At 43.1% G+C, this 19,129-nt stretch overlaps 1 protein-coding gene across 6 annotated transcripts in view; it reads left to right on the plus strand.

Annotated features, from left to right (window-relative positions):
- The window catches only part of CFAP91 (cilia and flagella associated protein 91), a 90,351-nt gene that overhangs the window by 16,350 nt on the left and 54,872 nt on the right, over nt 1-19,129 (plus strand). For all 6 annotated transcript variants that reach the window (XM_074974525.1, XM_074974534.1, XM_074974518.1 and 3 more), the window contains exons 8-13: nt 153-310; nt 575-757; nt 885-1,027; nt 11,233-11,349; nt 15,224-15,295; nt 17,167-17,313. In XM_074974525.1, coding sequence (XP_074830626.1) covers nt 153-310; nt 575-757; nt 885-1,027; nt 11,233-11,349; nt 15,224-15,295; nt 17,167-17,313 — 820 coding nt within the window. The remainder of the gene's footprint in view (nt 1-152; nt 311-574; nt 758-884; nt 1,028-11,232; nt 11,350-15,223; nt 15,296-17,166; nt 17,314-19,129) is intronic.

Consider the following 19,129-nt stretch of genomic DNA (forward strand, 5'->3'; position numbering starts at 1 on the left):
ACTTTTAAAAATGAAAAGACTAAAATGTGATATTTGCAGTCTGGCTGTATTTTACGGATAGGTCAATGGGTAGGTTGTGTTTAAATATAGCAGTGCAGTTTGGGAGCTCTGTGAGCACCTCCATTTATACCTTGCCTTTTTTTCTCTTGAAGATTGCAAGATGTTCGACTAGAAGTTTTAAAGAAGCTTTTGAGGAGACGAGAGGAGGGTCAGAATGAGGTGGATGTCAATCGTTTGGACACCGATTGGTTTAACCGTCAGCAAGACAAAGAAGAGAGAGTGAGAAAAATTAAACACGAACATATAAAAGGTAATTTGGAGGATAAGGAAATAGTAGAAGGGGGACTTAGTTTCCATACCAAGCTATCTCTCGCCATTCCATTTTTACAAGGCTGCAGCTGTGTATTCAAGATGAGGACATCCACAGGCCACACTATAGAACTCCTTGGGCCATATTGGTCTGTCAGCCACACTTCATACTAGAGGAATGACAGCCTGACTGAATTTCTTAGGATATGACTCTTTCAGAACTGTACATGTCAGGGAATGTCTCATGGTTGCAATTCCTTTTCAGCAATGAGAAAGCTGATAGCTAAAGGGAAGAATGTGGAGGGGAAGTTGGAGAGACGAGATGTCATCAGGGACTATACTGATTATGCATCACAGCCCTATGGACCTCTGTCCAGAATTGGTTATTTTCCAGACAACCATTCTGAACGTTATGTAGTAAAAAACCACTTTCTGAACACCTATGAGGGTAAGGCAGCTTGGAAAATCTTAAATTATATGTTATTGACTAAAAATATTAGCATAAGCCTGTACAACAATTCAAATATCTCTGTCTTCTTCCGCCCTGTCTCATACTCTCACTCCATCTTTTCTAGGATTGCTTGAACTGGAGGCATCTCTCCCAGGCTCTGTCACTCAGCCCCGGACCAAAGCGCCGAAACCCAAGAGCACCACCACTAAAGAAGGGTTTATTAAGCGGACTGCTAGGCTAGATATGGAGCTGGCACAGGTTTACCAGGTATGGTGCTGCAGCCAAGAGCAAGTAAATTCTTTCTGGATTTGAGATGCACCTTACATGGAAATGCTATTGGGAAGGCACAGCTGTCAACTATCTCCAAATTCACTTCCTAAATTCCCCTCTTAATGCTTTTATAAAGACAGAAATAAGGCCATCTTCAGGGAGAGAACATATCAAATATTAATAACTAGTGGGTTGTCATTTGGCATGATGAGTACTGTTCTGAACTCAACTAGTCTCCCTTTTTCTATCTCTTCCACATTTTCCCTCTTCTGTGCATACCCTGTGGAAAGCCTCCTAGTTTGGCGGAAGGAGTAGCTTTCTTTCTTTCCCATCCCCAGTCATTCACGGACGTCCATTTTTCCTCCTCTTTGTTTCTTCTGCCCTATGAAAATGTGATGAGACTGTGAAATCTGATGTAAATCAGCAGTTCTCCTTTTCCCTATGCTTGCCTTCCTTTCCCCATCTCTTTAAAAAAATTTAAAAATACGACAAACCTATTGGTTAAAGTGTCAAATTATTATTATTTAAATAAACCAAAGCAGAATCAGAATTTTCAAAATTCTGCACATCTGAAGTAAAGTGGGTCCCCAACTTATCCAAATTGGATTAGATCAGTGGAAGCAGATCACTGCTGTTACCTAGCAACTTAGATAAGTATCGTCTGATTGTCTGAATACATAAAACGCACATGGTTGTCACTACATCTGTGCAAGCAAATCTGTTGTCCACACCTGTAAATGACCAATGTCTTAGCAAATACCCTATCTGCACATGCAGTCACAGTATTTACAGTTGAAATTGTAAATTGTAGGTGAATTGTAAGGCATGCATCTTGTGTTGCAATTACAGACTTGTGTTTTTGAAAATCAGGCCTATTGGATAAGGCATTCCTAAAGTAAATATTATTTATTATACATACCATTTCGTCAGTTTTATTAGTTTTTTCTTCAAATCCAGTTGATAAGAAATATGTAGTCATGCATAGTGTGTGTGTATATAATTTTTTTCTTGTTTTAATGTAGCTCAATAATATATTTAATACAGGCAGTAACTTTCTGTTAATAGAACTGAAATCTTGCATTGAAATAACTACCATACTACCTCAAATTCAGTCATCTGATCTTATGAAAGACAGTGTTGGATTTGGTCACTACTTGGAGGGAAAATTTTCAAGGAAAAAACTTCAGATGTGTAGGAAGTGCTAAGGAGCTGTCTTTATGGAGTCAGTACTGAACCAATGCCCCCTGTGGTGGTAGGCTGTATGCCAGGGGTGGGCAAACTTTTTGGCCTGAGGGCCACATCTGGGTATGGAAACTGTATGGCAGGCCATGAATGCTCACGAAATTGACACTTCAGAGATATTCAAATAAACTTTATTTAATAAAGATACATTTTAGAAGAAATAAACATAAAACCTTACATACTATTATAAATATACCATCATAACAATGTATTACAATAATTAAACCAAACTTACCTCCTTTCCGCGTCCTTTCTCTCTAGCCTGGATTTGTTGGGTATCAGCTTCCAGTCATTAGAACTCACTGAGATTCACCAGCCCCCTGCTCTCAGAAATCTCCTCCCACATAGGTTCTGACAGCCCACAACTTTGAAAACTGCTATTGAGTGCTCCCTGGCCAACTACTCTTTGCTTTATCCTCAACAAAGGAAAATTAACACTACTAAAACATCAGCGTCACCTAAGCCAAGAAGTAGCAGGCACGTGGGCTCGCACATTCCAGGCTCTGATGGCGCGTAAAGCACATTCGGGTTTTGCAGCCAGAGTAACATGCGTGCCCTCACGCCCGTCATGCAAGCCCCCAGCCTCAGACGGAGCAGGGCAAGCCCCCAACCCTGCTTCCCAACCGGAGCGCTGGAGCGGAGCAATGGAGCTTGAGGGCCAGATTAAAAGGTCTGACAGGCCGGATGTGGCCTGCGGGCCATAGTTTGCCCATCCCTGCTCTATGCTATTGGAGGTGTCATGTGTCTGCTGCATAAAACCAAGGTCCTGATCACCTGTAGTCATGATCAGATGGCAAGATACTCCTGGCATTCTTCCAAGAGTTAGAGATGTCAGCTCATGGTTTTCTGGCTAAATTCCAATTTCAGCAATTGCATTGTCTGTCTGTCTAAAGGACTTCTCATGGTTTTGACAGACTATAGTAAAGATTCCCAAACTGTAGTCATGGATTACAAGTGGTCCCCAGAGTTGGCTGGTCAGTAATGATGGCTCTTTTCCTTGGTGTCAGCTGAGAGAAATGGATGGAGAAGGGGAGACTTAATTCAGAGTGAAAATAGAGGTAGTGGGCCAGATTTGGGGGGAGGGATAGCTCAGTGGTTTGAGCATTGGCCTGCTAAACCCTGGGTTGTGAGTTCAATCCTTGAGGGGGCCATTTAGGGATCTGGGGCAAAAATTGGGGATTGGTCCTGCTTTGAGCAGGGGGTTGGAATAGATGACCTCCTGAGGTCCCTTCCTACCCTGATATTCTATGATTCTTACCTGCTATAAATCAGCATAGCTCAAATAACTTCAGTGGAGCTGCACTGATTTACACCAGCCGTGGATCTGGTCTACTGTGATGGATTTTTCAAAAGGGGGAAAACATTTATTTATTGAATTAAAAACACCTAAAATACACATTCTTTTTTCCACAAAAATCTGCATAACTATTACAATGGGTCTTACTCCTACCTGTGGTTAGTTGGAGGCAGAGCCAGACCTGACAATCAAGGCAGGATGGGGATGGCCACGCCCCTGAAGACCCCGCTAGTCAGCTTGAACTGGCTCCATCAACTGCAGGGAGGCTTAACCAGTTCTTCTGCTCCAAGGAACAAGAATATAAAACAGTCAGAAAAGGATTCTTTTTATCTTAATAGCTTATTGGATTCTAAGCATTGTTGGGCTGTTATTTAGCTTTGGGGGGCTCTGCAGCAAGATTGCCAGAAACCCCTTTCTGATACTGAGGTAGCTGGCTGCAGCAGCTTCTAGCGTAGCATATCTGGACAGGTTGTTCTGTCAGGAATGCCTCACAGGCAGCCAGAGAGAGAAGTTGGCAGAAAAGGGTGCAAAAATGCCAGGGTTAACATAACCCTACTTGCTGTGGGTTGACCAAGCCCTACCTTTTTTACTCTCTTCCACACCGACAGCCCTGGAGGGATGACAGAGAGAGCAACCCAGACATGAAGAAAGCAGGCAGTAAAAGGCCTCTTGGCTTACCACTTATTTCTGACTGTTTCCCCTGATTTCTTTAACAAGGTGTGAGTCAGCCCTTTTGGAGCTATTTCTGCCTTTCTGTAGGATTCAGTGAATCACCATGGCTGTGCCATGTGAAAGCTTTCCCTGCCCTTTCCTCAGGAAGGGGTTTAGAGAGCAGCTATAAAGTTTAAGGAAACCACTTAGGGATCATCTTAAGAGTGATCTTTTCAAATGTTACCCTTACTTCTCTAGCACAGCAGCAGTACAGTTCTCCCTTCAGATCCCCTCTTTAGTGGTAGTCTCCTTCTGTCCTACAAATAAGGGGGAGAGGGAACCTTGTAAGATCAGAATACGCTCAGTGGTTTGGTCCTGAGAGGCTAATTAATCTTGTTTCCCCCCCCATGAATCTGAGAAACAGTGAAGGAAAGGTTAAAGGCATCAGGAAAGAAGCTTTAGATTCTGAGCACAGGATTCAAAGTCCTCTGCAAAGGAAATTTTGAAGGCTTGGTTTTCCCAGGAAAAGATGATCAAGCCATTCAAGGACTCTCTGTTCCTCCATCTCTTCGTTTTCTAGTTTGCCACAATACAAATTTTCCCATGGTAAAGGCTCTAAAGGGACAAAAAAGGGATGAGGAAATTCAGGGGAAACTCAGTTGTCTTTCTGAGAGCATAGGCAGCTTTTTTTCAGACTTGGGGCTAGAGCCCACACAGGAGGAAACTCATAGAATCACAGAATATCAGGGTTGGAAGGGACCTCAGGAGGTCATCTAGTCCAACCCCCTGCTCAAAGCAGGACCAATCCCCAATTAAATCATCCCAGCCAGGGCTTTGTCAAGCCTGACCTTAAAAACTTCTAAGGAAGGAGATTCTACCACCTCCCTAGGTAACGCATTCCAGTGTTTCACCACCCTTCTAGTGAAAAAGTTTTTCCTAATATCCAACCTAAACCTCCCCCACTGCAACTTGAGACCATTACTCCTTGTCCTGTCCTCTTCTACCACTGAGAATAGTCTAGAACCATCCTCTCTGGAACCACCTCTCAGGTAGTTGAAAGCAGCTATCAAATCCCCCCTCATTCTTCTCTTCTGCAGACTAAACAATCCCAGTTCCCTCAGCCTCTCCTCATAAGTCATGTGTTCCAGACCCCTAATCATTTTTGTTGCCCTCGCTGGACTCTCTCCAATTTATCCACATCCTTCTTGTAGTGTGGGGCCCAAAACTGGACACAGTACTCCAGATGAGGCCTCACCAATGTCGAATAGAGGGGAACGATCACGTCCCTCGATCTGCTCGCTATGCCCCTACTTATACATCCCAAAATGCCATTGGCCTTCTTGGCAACAAGGGCACACTGCTGACTCATATCCAGCTTCTCGTCCACTGTCACCCCTAGGTCCTTTTCCGCAGAACTGCTGCCTAGCCATTCGGTCCCTAGTCTGTAGCTGTGCATTGGGTTCTTCTGTCCTAAGTGCAGGACCCTGCACTTATCCTTATTGAACCTCATCAGATTTCTTTTGGCCCAATCCTCCAATTTGTTTAGGTCCCTCTGTATCCTATCCCTGCCCTCCAGCGTATCTACCACTCCTCCCAGTTTAGTATCATCCGCAAATTTGCTGAGAGTGCAATCCACACCATCCTCCAGATCATTTATGAAGATATTGAACAAAACCGGCCCCAGGACCGACCCCTGGGGCACTCCACTTGACACCGGCTGCCAACTAGACATGGAGCCATTGATCACTACCCGTTGAGCCCGACAATCTAGCCAACTTTCTACCCACCTTATAGTGCATTCATCCAGCCCATACTTCTTTAACTTGCTGACAAGAATACTGTGGGAGACCGTGTCAAAAGCTTTGCTAAAGTCAAGAAACAATACATCCACTGCTTTCCCTTCATCCACAGAACCAGTAATCTCATCATAGAAGGCGATTAGATTAGTCAGGCATGACCTACCCTTGGTGAATCCATGCTGAATCAGAATCAGTTTTTTGAGAAGTAACTTGAAACCATTCTCGGGAGTATTAGGTGGACTTTGTATTCCTCCAGATAAGCTCCTGTAAAAAAGGAAATGTGGGAAGAAATGGGAGAGAAGCCTGGCCTACATCTTAGAATTAAATGGCACTCCAAAACCAGGGTTATTGGCTTCTCCCTCTTCCTCCAGTTGAAACCTCAGCATATAAAGACTAAAATGCCATCTGTTTCAAACTAGGATAATTGATTTCCCAGGGAACAAGAAGGCTTAGGGCTTTAGTCAGTCCTCTTTCCAGTGCCCAAACATGCCAAAGACTGAGGAGTGCTCAACTGGAAATTCTTGAACAGATTCCTGCTGTCACCACAGTTCAGGATAGATACCCTAAATTCCAACATAGCAACAATTTCTAAAGAAAAGCAGCTATCACTAATTGATCTTAAGAACACCTATCTACACATATTACATGAGCCTCCCACAGAAAATCTCTCAACTTCACATGCAACACATAATGTTACCACTATACTGCTTTGTGTTTGGCCTACCTGCCTCTAAGGATGTTTTCCAAAGTGTTTTCCTTGGGCAAAAAAGGGTTTGTATATACCCACGCTAAGAGGACCTGCTCATTGGAGCACCCTTTCTGAAAAGGCCCATAAAGGAGCCTCCACACAGTCCAGATTGTATTCCAGAGTAACATGAATTTGTCAACACTACCAACAGCTAAATGATGTCATGCAGTCTGTCACTTCTGGACATAATAATAGATGTCAAATGATCACATCTGTCAGGTCTCTGATGTCTTGGATAAGAACGAAGGACTCTGGCACCAACATACCATTGTGAGAGATTCCAGTTGTCTTCTCCAGAAGTTCCTTAATCTCTCAGGACCCATCATCCCTGTCCTCCTTTGTGCTGTTGCCCGGGGGAACTCAGAAAGCCACAGTTCGTTGGAATCAGAGTAGTGCAAAAAATTTATGCCAGCTTCAAGAACAGGGAATATCATTCATGGAACAACTTAATCCAAGGTTAATGATAAAAGGTTAGAGTGATTAGATAGATCCTAAGAGCTAAAACTCCAGTCCTGATCAGCCAAGATGTACCACTGATGTCATATAGTATCCGTAGCTACAATCATGCACTTTCTCTAAAGGCCAAGAGCATAGCTGTCCTTTTCTGTTCACAGTGTTCTCCGGGACAATAAAAAAAGGGCACAAGTGAGCTAGGTGGTCCCATATTTTACCGGGAGGTCCTGGTTCTCATATTCAATCAGGTGGCAAGCACCACTCAGTTATGTCTCCTCTACAAGAAGGATCTACTCTCAAGGAAAATATTTTGCACCCAAGTTCAGAAAAATTGTCTAACTACTTAATATGTGAGAAGTACTAATTAAAATGAGATATTCAGATGTTTACACTTTTTAACCTTGAGAAAGTATCCCACAAACAGGGTGTCTTAAAGAGCCTGGTGTATATGTTCTTCAGTCCAGTCCACTTCCCTAACTAAATTCCCTTAATTTTTGCCTTCGTTCTCCTCCTTTAGGGACAGGTAGAAGCCCACTGAAGATCACCTGACCCTCCATTTCCTTAAGTCAACGGGGGTATGCAGGGCTATGCAGAGGTCTTCCTGGGGGGTACATCAACTTATCTAGATATTTGCCTAGTTTTACAACAGGCTACATAAAAAGCACTAGCAAAGTCAGTACAAATTAAATTTCATACAGACAATTACTTGTTTATATGGCTCTGTATAGTATACACTGAAATGTGCTTACAATATTTATATTCCCATTGATTTATTTTGTAAGTGAATGGTAAATATGAGAAAGTAAGCAATTTTTCAGTAATAGTGTGCTGTGACAGTTCTTTGTATTTTTATGTCTGATTTTATAATCAAGTAATTTTTAAGTGCGGTGAAACTTGCTGGTACACAAGTCAAATCAGACTCCTGAAAGGGGTACAGTAGTCTGGAAAGGTTGAGAGCCACTGCCTTAAGCATCTTCCCAGCCTTGCATAGTCTCCCTTGATACGTTCCAGTGAGAATCTAGCTAGCTGTCTGATTCGTTTCCCATGTTAAGGACAATCAGTGGATTTTTTCCTGCTCCCATTAGGGTCCTTTTCAGCCTCAGGTCTACATCCCCTATCTTAGCTCCTGGCAGACAGCACACTCTTCTGTTCTCCGGATCAGCTCTGGTGACAAGGCGAGTCACCAATTACATAGATTAGGCACCGACTCCGTGAGTGCTCCAAAACAAAACCAGAACACTACAAACTACCACTCAAACTCCCCAGTTTACAACTCTGTTTGTTGGCTCCTGTGCCAGTGGCTGACTGTTTGGCTGCCTTTATAGGACCCCAATCAGGGAAGCCCCGCCCCCTAATCAGGGCTTTGCTTCTCTCAAAGCACACTGCCCGCTACCAGCCTCTGCAAACTGAAGAGAAAAAAGAAAAAAACACAAAACAGAAAAATCACACAACACACAAAAACTCACACACTGCCCTGAAGGAACAGCTTGCCTCATCCCTTCTCCTCCAACAGAACTCCCACTCAAATTCCCCTGTTTACAGCTCTTTTTGCTGGTTCCTTGTGCTGTTTTCTGTTTTCTTCACGCAACATCTTTGTACGTTGGATATGAGCCTTCAGGCCAGGTTTCTGTGGCTCTGAATAAATAAGTGAACATTTGAGGGGAAAATAACTTCTATCTTTGAAAGTTTCTGAAATGTACCAGTTTAGTCATCTAATAACTGAAACTATAACAGCAGTATTTTAAAAATATTATATGGATTATAACCAACAGAGGTAGATATTTTCTGAACTGTATACTGCATTCAATATTGATTTTTAGAGCTCTCCAGGCATCAAGAGTATACAGTTGTGAATGGGAGGGGAAGTGTTCCAAAACTTTATATAGGAGGAGATGTGTACATGAGACTCTAAGATTTGATTTAGACTGAAGAAATTTGCAAAGCTGTGACAGGATTCCCGGGGTACAACCTGGAACTGTGGGACCGCTTTCCCCCCTTAACTCTCCAACTGCGGCTGTCTCTCATAATGCTTTGCCAGTGACAAGCAGCAAACCCCTCCAGGTGCTGTTATCACTCAGCCACCAACATGCAGAGGCACACCCAGCTAAATTGCATGAATGATCTCCAAGTCACTCATGAGTTATACACAGGGAAACACCAGCAAATATCCCAAGCCCTCAGCCTTGCACCACAGAAATATAGCTTTTTACACTGCTCAAGACCTTCTCTTGAACAGTGCAAGCTCAGTAATTAGTTTGCCACTTTGTCAAAGGAGAGTGGACATGCACCAGCCTTTGTAATCTTGAGCAGATTCCCCAAGCACTTTAGACAATCTCACTGGTAAGGATAAAACATTAAAATAAGTTTGTTAACTTCAGAAAGATAGATTTTAAGTGGTTATAAGTGGAAGACATAAAGATCAGAGATAGTTACCTTAAGAAAATAAAAAATAAATATGCATTCTAAATCCTAAACTTTTAGACGAAGCACGATTTGAATCAAACAGCTTTTCTCATTGGATGTTGCAGGTAGGTTACAGGTCTTAATACACAGGCTGAATTTCGTTCTTAGCCTGGGATCAATCTCAGTTCAAAGTCTTTGTTTTCCCAGCATTCTTTTTGCCTTCAACGTAGATAGGGGAGGAGAGAGGTGGCCTCATGATGCCCCTGTCCCTTATCTTATACTTTCAGTTAATGTCCCAGGGAGGATACTGGCCTAGACATGTCCTGGTGGGCCTTGTTGAGTCCCCATTGTTTGGACAACTGAGTCATAGAGTTGAGCAGTCCTCATTGTGTGGTGCTTGCACAACTGATTCATAGAGTTGAGCAATTCTCATTGAATGGTGCTTGCACAGCTGTCTCTTATTGAATAGTAGATCTCTTGTTTACAATTCTCCTGCTGGTCAATGGTCATTTAACACCTGCGTGGGTCACCTTCTTTATTGTCACTGGAGAAATAGCACTGGGCAACTCCAAAACTCATCAACATATATCAATAACAACCCTATAGCAAAATCTCATAACTTCATGCACACTAACAACATATATATATATATTGACAGAACAATGAGTTTCAGCAGATCATGATCTTTCATATCTTAGAATATCAGGGTTGGAAGGGACCTCAGGAGGTCATCTAGTCCAACCCCCTGCTCAAAGCAGGGCCAATCCCCAATTTTTGCTCCAGATCCCTAAATGGCCCCCTCAAGGATTGAACTCACAACCCGGGTTTAGCAGGCCAATGCTCAAACCCCTGAGCTATCCCTCCTCCCTTACATAGCATGCTTTGTATAAAGTATCACAACCATATACGAATGATGAATATGGGGGGTTACAGGGTGCTGTTTTGAGGTACGGTATGTCACAGACCCCCTGGAATATCATTTTTTGCTTTGTCTTCAAACACTGTTAGTGACGTTTTGTGCACTCTAAAATCTGGCACTTTTAATAAATATGACTAGAGAGGGGGTCATATTCCAGTTATGGCAGTGTATAATTTATGATTGGTTTATAAAGGCTGTTAACTGCTTTCAGTTTACAAAGAAAGTTGCCTCTGTACTTGATACTAAGTAGTTACTTAAAGTGCAAAAATAATTCATAGGTAATTGATTCAGCAGAATTTCCATTTTTTAGAAATGTAAAATTGTTCTCCAACTGTGCTTTTCCAAAATGTAGTGTATTAGGGGTTAAGATCAAACACTCTCTGGACTCATTTCACAAGAGTGAGTGTCAGTCTATGTACTTGCCAGCAAGGTACTGTAAATATACACTTACTTGAAACTCTATCAAGGTCTTCTGACCACCCTATTGAACAATAATGTACAACACCTGACTTTTGAGCTGAGATGGAAGGAATAGGTAAGAGAATTAAAGGTACAATCCTGCAAGGTGCTGAATGCCCTCAACTCCCATTGTAATTCCATAACAGCATGACTGGGCCCTTGTGTCGCGTGCTATCTAGTACAGTTTTCGAACTCTGTATGGAAAGAGCCTAAATTGTATGACTGTTTCAGGCACTGCTAGATAAGAAGAATAAAGTTAAGGAGCCAAAGAAGCCTCTTCGTTTCCTTCAGAAGATAACAAAACCTGTTCCTCGGCCCCTAACTCCAACACTGCTAAGACCGTCAATTGTAAGTTGGATGTTTTTAGAAGTTTTTGCTGTAAGCCCTGTATTAGTCACTATCAAGTTACTCAAGGAGTGTCCAGGAAAATATGGGAGCTAGTTAGTTTTGTCTTCTGTACAGGGTTTTTTACTTAAAAATAAAACTGACAAGCACTGAAGCGTTAGACTTTCACCTAATTACTGTACTATGAGAACCTTGATAGGTACAGGGAATCAGGCATCAGGCATTGCACTCATGCATGTGGCAGTCTCATCAAGCCTCCCCTGCTGGAATCTTCCATCATGCAGGGACTGAGTAGGGCTGCTTCTGCAATTACCCCTCCTGGATGCCAGAGCTTTCTGTGAACAAGATGATACTTCTGTCGCAACCATCATGGAGACATTGGCTGAGAGATGAACATCTCGAGAGGCTATATGTGGCAAGCTGGAGTGACAGGGACAGAAGAGAATGTAATGGAAGACTGACAGAATGGAAGAGACTAATCTAGGCATCCACAACTCTTCCCTTTCCTTCACAAAGGCCTGGCAAAGTCCTGAAAACTGTATTAAATGACCACCCTGACGTAGGGAGAGAGGTCATTCTAACCCAAGCCAAGAACTGACATTAGACTGTGATCCAGAGATATGGGCCCCAAGAAAGGACCTGAAGTACTTGAAACCTACCAGGGTCTCCCTGTGGGAGATGAGTGACACCTGGTAAGGCACTCAGGCATATAAACTGTTAGTTGTTTTCAGGATATGATTTCTCTGATACTTTTGTTCTAAGTCACAGATCTAGAAGAAGTAGATTGCGGGATATTGCCCCAAAAAAGATGACAGCTAGAGACTTGAGACTTAAGTGGGTGTGCCCACAAGGCCATAAAAGGGTCAGAGGTGCACTTACCTCAGGAACTGTGACACTCTCACAAGCTCAGAGGCTGTCCTTTATCTCACTCCAATACCCGACAGTCCCCACTGTCTTCTCCAGACTCCTCCAATCCCCATCCTGACTGTAGATCCCCCCTTCCCCTTCCTGCTTCTGCAGGGTGCACGTGATAGGTTTCTGCATCCCCTCACGTGCTCTGCTGAGAAGAGAAAAGCAGTGACGTTTTCCTCACTGTCAAGAAAAATCATGGAATTGCACAAAACTTGCCAGCTGTACTGCTCCAAATTCAGGGAGTAGCTCTGCATCTACCATCCCACAAGAATGTAAATAAACCCTGTGGGGGTTTGTTTTTACTTCTCTGGCATTTTGTGTGTGTTTGTAATAATTGGACCTATAAATTTACTCTAATTGTGAGCTCAACTGTAAAAAGTGAGCAAAAATGTATAAAGTGTTACAATTACCTATACTAGTAAATGTTGATGGGAGAAAAAGTATAAAGGTCAGACAGAATGAATCAGTCAAAACAAAAAGGCCTAGTGCTATAATTCACAGACTGTGCTAAGGCCATTCCAGGTAAACAAGAGAAGTATGGGACTGGAAATCAGTGAACCAAAATTGTTGTGTGAGAAATTAGGCCTAATTTGTGGACAAAATAATGAGGGGGTGGACTATTCCATCCATCAATCTCTTTTAGTGCCCTGAAAAAAAGACTGTGGGGAAAGCTGGCTACTGCGACTCTGGCTGACTGAAAGATGACAGCCATTGTGGCTGCCATCCCCCACTGTCTCCTGGGACTCTGGATCTTCTTCATCCTAATCCTGACCACAGAGAGGGAGCCAAATGATATTGTCACCTCCACTGGCTCCGGCTCAATCCCAGCTACCACCTGGGATATAAGACTGTCACATACATCCCCCGCCCCTTTGTGTGTTCTTCCCCTTCTCCACCTTATTTCTTCTCTTTCCTATCCCTCTCCTTTTTCCTTCTCTCTAATAAGAGTCTGGTTTAGCCAGCCAAGACTGTATTTTGCAGCACTGCTGTAAGCCTGTGACCAGAGAGAAGCAGCTAAATGCAGTGCGCTAAACAGCCCAATTTTGGTACAAGTTTGCCAGGTTTCAGAGTGGCTGATAAGATCATGCGCTGTGTCTATGTTTCTCTGGTGATGAGGTGCAAGTGAGACTTAACGTCAGAGATAGAAGCTGTATTGTCTATCTCTGCTGTTCTCTTCTCTCCCTGTTTTGTGTGTGTGCATCTTGTTTTGTCTTTTAGAAAACAGGATTGGACTTTAAAAACCCCAGCAACTCCAACAGCTCCAGTCTATCTCAATTAACTGTTTCTTCTCCCAACCCCCAAATAAGAACAGTTATTACCATACTGTACATACCATACATTACTGTCAAACGAGGGGGCTTCTTTCTAACAAGACTCTCCCCAGCTAAAGGGAGAGGGAATAAGGAGTGCTATTAAAATGAAACCCTTAATACTTTACATTTCAAATGTTGTTTTTCTCTCTTTTCCATATCTTTAATCTAAAGTTAAAAAGGATTTTAAGGGTATTTGCCATGGTGCTAAACAGACTGAGCTCTCTATATACCAGACCCCGAACCTTATTTAAAACTGTTTAATATTGGATAGTTTCAGGCCCATGTTAACACCTTTGACTCTTTGGACTATATATTCCATCCTAATTAATACAACACGTGGCAGCTGGCTTAGTTCCCTCTGTGGTTCACAGTCTCCCTCTGCCACTAAGTCTGTTTGGGTTTTCCCTCGTGATGCAAGGAAGGGAAGGGGCTTTTCGGAAGCTCCAGGCTGGGAGAGACCCTTAAGTGAGAGCAGTTGCATGCACCAGGCCCCAAGCCCACTCCACTTCTCTTATCCCAGGCCCTTTCTTCTGCATTCCCCACAGGTCTGATTCTTTTCCTCACAGTGCAGGGCTCACAAGCTGTTTTTTACTCCACTGAACAACCTCTCTGGGATTCCATCCCCCTCTTCTCTCCAGGCTTCCTTTGCCCCATCCCACACCAAGCACTTTCACAGGCTTCCTCCCAGACCTTCTAGCTCCTGAACTGTCCCAGCCTTGCCCCTTCCAGAGACGGCAGCAAGGAGAACCATGCCGTGATAGCTCTAAAGTCTGAGCAGAGTTTGCCTTACATAGTCCTGCCCCATTTCCCACTATCCTAGCCCCTGTTCTGAGCTGAAATCAGGAACAAACTGTGGTAGGCCTGTAGCCTCCCTTAAAGGGACAGCACACCCTGTTACAAACCCCAAAATAATACAACTTGTTTACTTCCAAATTGTCATTCACTGGGTCTTCAAACTCACTATGCTACACTAATAAGCCTTACCAGGAGAATGAAACTCAGGGGAAATTTCCTAAAAGTTCCCCTTCCTTAGTGTTTAGAACTGTTAATACATGTAAATGATGATTGTGTTTCCATCTCAGTCACCACTTAGTCAAGCTACATATATATAGTTCTTTTAATCCACATTGTAATTCTTGCCATCCCCCCAAATCATTTATGTTACTGTAGCCTGATTTAGGGTGTACTAATAATATTAATTTAATTAATATTTAATTCATATTTAATTAAATTAATTAATAATATTAATAATTATTAATATTAATAGTATGGGTTTTAGGCTCGCCAATCTGTTTAAAATAAATCTATAAACTTATTACAATAAACCAAATACTTAAACTATAAGAAAATATATATATAGATATACAAGCAAGCAGGTTAATCCTATAGGCTACAGTTACTCTTCTCTGAATTCCCTCTCAGAATCCCCAGTGTAAATCTTTGTATAGTCTGTCCCATATTTTGTAAAATATAGAAATATATATTTTTCTGACTCATCTTCTATTCTCTGGAAATCGGAAGAGCAATGAAACTATTTATATCAATTGTATTCTGAGAAAGCTAGTTAGATGGAGGGCTCATTCAGTTTTCCTTCTGCTTCCTCCCTAAAATAAATACATAATTGTAACTGGATTATTGTTGTGTGTTGGCAGAGAGAAGAGGAGCTAGAACTGGCAGTAATCTTTTTGCAGAAGTTAATCCGAGGCAGAGCTATTCAGAACATGGTATTCTGTGTCCCTTTGACTATTTCTGTCTTCAAAATGCTGAAAGTGGTTATTGAGGGTATATTAAAAATCTGTTCCCAATAGCACTGAACTAATCCAGGCCTGAGGTGGCTGAGCAACATGTCCTCATATCCTTACCCCATATCCTTCGAAGGCTGAAGTCCTTGCTCTCCAGCCCAAACTTCTGACAGGAACTTCTAGGTTCCTGTCTGTTGAACTCTCTCCCTGAGAACGTTCGCTGATATCCTTTATGGCTGTATTCAGGACGTGGTGTTGGGCCTTTCTGTACAGGTTTGGTCACTTTTGATAATTTTGCCTATCTTGGGGGTGGGGGGGGGTCTGTTTTATAGACCTGCTGCTTCTCTGTGTACCATTGGGATTAGCTCTGTTTTACTGATGACTAATTTTTATGCAGCACCCAGGTGAGAGATGATAGGTTCTGTATCAATAAGTAATGCAGTTTTGAAAATGGTTTGATATGAAAATTGGGTTTCCTGAGTCTTTCTCCCATCCGGAGTGGCCTGATAGGAACAATGTCTTTGACTCCATTGTAGGGATGTTGACTCTCACAAAAATTTTGAGAGCTTCCCCGCCAAGGCTTCCCGTCATTTTTAGAGGCTTCTCACCAGCATCAGCTCAGAAATTTCTGTCTGACTTGGGTATGAAGCTTTTGGACATGTGGGCTGGTAGCTCAGACTGCGTTTCCTACCTATCACCCCAGAGTGCACCACTCCCTCTCGCAGAGCCTCCACTCCCCACCACTGCACACACACAGCAGGGTGGCAGTCATTAAACCAAGTAGGGGGAACGGAAGGGATTGGTTCTGGGGACACCACAGAGGGCAACAGCAGTATCAACACCCTCCCTACAACCTTACTTCTGCACTGAATGGTGCTAAACAATCTGAACAGTCCCTGGGGTAGGTGAGGAAGAGGCACCCTATCTGTTCGTCTGCCCTTCTACTGCTGGGCTCATGTATGAGGAAGGGCAGGGGGCAGTGGATACTGGAACAAGGGAGAAAAGAAAAGGACAGGGCCCGGGGAGGAGATAGGGTGCATCATGGGGAGAGAGCTGAGGCGTGTCCAAGGGGGTGCATGGTGGAGCTGGCAGAGGAAGGATCAGGGAGAAAGCTATTCGTATTAGTCAAGGGGAAGAGAAGATTGGCTCACCCCAGATTTTTGATTGTATTTAGCGTATACTTGAGATTGAATTTTCTGCCTGAAAGAAGCCCCACCTTCTCCCCCTCCCCACAGGGGAGGCAAGAGAGTCAGTCTTCGAGCTCAAAAATCAGTAGACTGACTAAAGAAATGATATTTGGCTTTTAAACATCATAAGAAATCTTTTCTTTTTTTGGGGGGGGGGGGGAGAGCAGGGGGGAACATCTGATTTTTTAATTGATGGGGTTGGCAATTCTGCCGGCAATTTAAAGTCCAGTCCAGCAAGTGTTTAACTCTAACCCCTTCTGGGTATACAAAGATCTGCTAAGTTTATTTGTCATGCCCTCCAGTGACTAGAAGGCTGGGTAGGTCTTAATGCAACTGAAAGATAATAGAGGTTCTCCTTTGAGTAAGTAATAGAGACCTGTCTGTTCTCTGGAGCAGAAGGACCTGAGTTAGGTCCTTCATCCAGCACATGTGGGGTTTAGCTGACAACTATGGTGTGTGTCTGAATATGGCCTTGGATTCATTACAGTCAGTTCGGTTTCCTGTCAATAGCACCAGAGATTTTCCTCAAAGATCCACGTGCTACAGACAGAGAACTGGTATAGAAACAGCTGACTCCAACTTTGGAGGAAAAGGATATTTTCTGTTTGCAAAACTCTCAGATTTTATCTTCTGTTTATTCCCATGGCTGTTCATTTTATGTGAAAGATGTTTGAAGGGAAGGAGAAGCGATTGGAACTGATTCGGGAACTGCGCACCACTCACGCGCTTCAGGAGGATGGGAATCTGCTTAAGAAGGCAGAGAAGCAAGTAACGCTGGCCTTACAGCGACAACGCGACTTGCATGAGCACAAGGTTTGGCTATTAAGATAAAGAGGATAACACCCCCCACCACTCATCCATTCCTCCATCCCTTTTTAAATGTCTGTTTTTTCTTGTACGATACCAATGTATTTATAGAAAGTGAATGTGTTGCCCACATTGCAGAATCCATCACAGGTGACAAAAACTGGCTTCCTTGCTGAGGAAAAGGACTGAATGGACATGGGCACTGAAGTGTTCTGTTATTGCTATAATGGGTTCCATCCTGAGAAGCTTGCATAGCTGCCACCCATGCTGTACCTGCTTTGTGGATAAACAGAGGACTTCAATTTCCAGGTCTCTCAGTTCATGAAAAATGTGCCTCATCATGAAAGCCTCAGTCCATCCAGATTATGATCCACATGGTTGATGTCAGCTGACTTCTCTGCAGTTGGTAACAGCCTTTCCTTCAGTTAGCATAGTGAGGCATGCATGTCACCCCCTCAGTAAGCCATTTTGCTGAACAGATTTTGTGTCATTATACTTAGGGTACATCTACATGTGGAGCTGGGGGTGTGATTCCCAGCTTGAGGAGGCATGCTTGTGCTAGTTCTGATTGAGCTAGCATGCTAAAAGTAGAATGTAGCCATGGCAGCATGAGTGGCAGGAGGAGTAGCTGCCCTGAGTGATTGCCCCTCAGAGAGGCTACCTATGTACTTGGGAAAGCTAGTCCCTCTTGCAGCTCATGCTGCCATGGGCACATTCTATTTTTAGTATGTTAGATTGATCAGAGCTAGTGCAGGTATGTCTCTTCAACTTGCGATTCACTTCCCCAGCTTCAAGTGTAGACGTACCCTTAGTTTTAGGCATCCCATCCCCTTATAACTTCACACCCTCTCAGCTGCCTCTGCTGTGCAGAAATAGCCATGAAAGGTTTACCCACCAACTAATACTAGGTGAATGGCCTTATGGTGCCCCAGCAGTGGAGTCAATTTGCTAAAGCAGTCGCTGTCCCCCTTTCCCAGAGAGAAATAGGCCTGGACCTCTTCAGCTGGCCAGAATCTATTTGAGATTTGACACATTCAGTCTCTTTCTATTCACTTCCAACCTCTTAGCAGAGCAGTGACATTCTAGCATTTCAGTATTTCTAGATGCTGCTTCATGTGCAGAGGGCAGAAGTGTAAGACTCTAGGCATAACACACACACAACACCACGGGGGTGTAGGTGAACAGTCCCTTTTATTGAACTAAGGAAAAATGAAATTTAAAAGCCCGGAGATTTGGAGACTTGAAGTGTCTCTTCCTCAAGCCCTGGGAAAGCAGAGCCAAGGCATAGAGGCGATACCAGCAGCGGGTCAATTCAGTGTCCAGAATGACATTTGGAGAGAAAGAGATCAAAGGGTGAAGATGAGATCAAACAGATCACTATATCTGGAAATCTTATTGTGGAATCTGAACTAACCCTGCTGGCATTTCCTCCACCCCTTGCTTTGCTTTCCCAGGACCTGAGGAAGAGAGACTACAATTCTCCCAATCTCAGGCCTTTTAACTTTTAATTAACACATGCAAAGGGTTCACCTACAACTTTGTAGTAAGTTTCATGTACTTTTCTTTAAGGGAAAATAGAACAAATTTACGTGGGTAAAGATCTTTCTGAGATGTGCATTATGCAGTACAATTAATGACAGCAGTACTGTTTTGTGAATGTCCTCCTTCCTAAATTATACCTTCTTAAAAGGAAAACTCCCCAACTGACCTAAAAGCCTGTTAAATATTTTTATATTTGTGTGCATATTTCAGAAACCTATTAGCAACTCTCATTTTTAGGAGGCTTTTTTGGCCATTTTATATGTCAGCAGATCATGGTTTA

This window comes from Natator depressus, chromosome 1, assembly GCF_965152275.1.
Source record: "Natator depressus isolate rNatDep1 chromosome 1, rNatDep2.hap1, whole genome shotgun sequence".
NCBI classification, from domain to species: Eukaryota; Metazoa; Chordata; order Testudines; family Cheloniidae; genus Natator; species Natator depressus.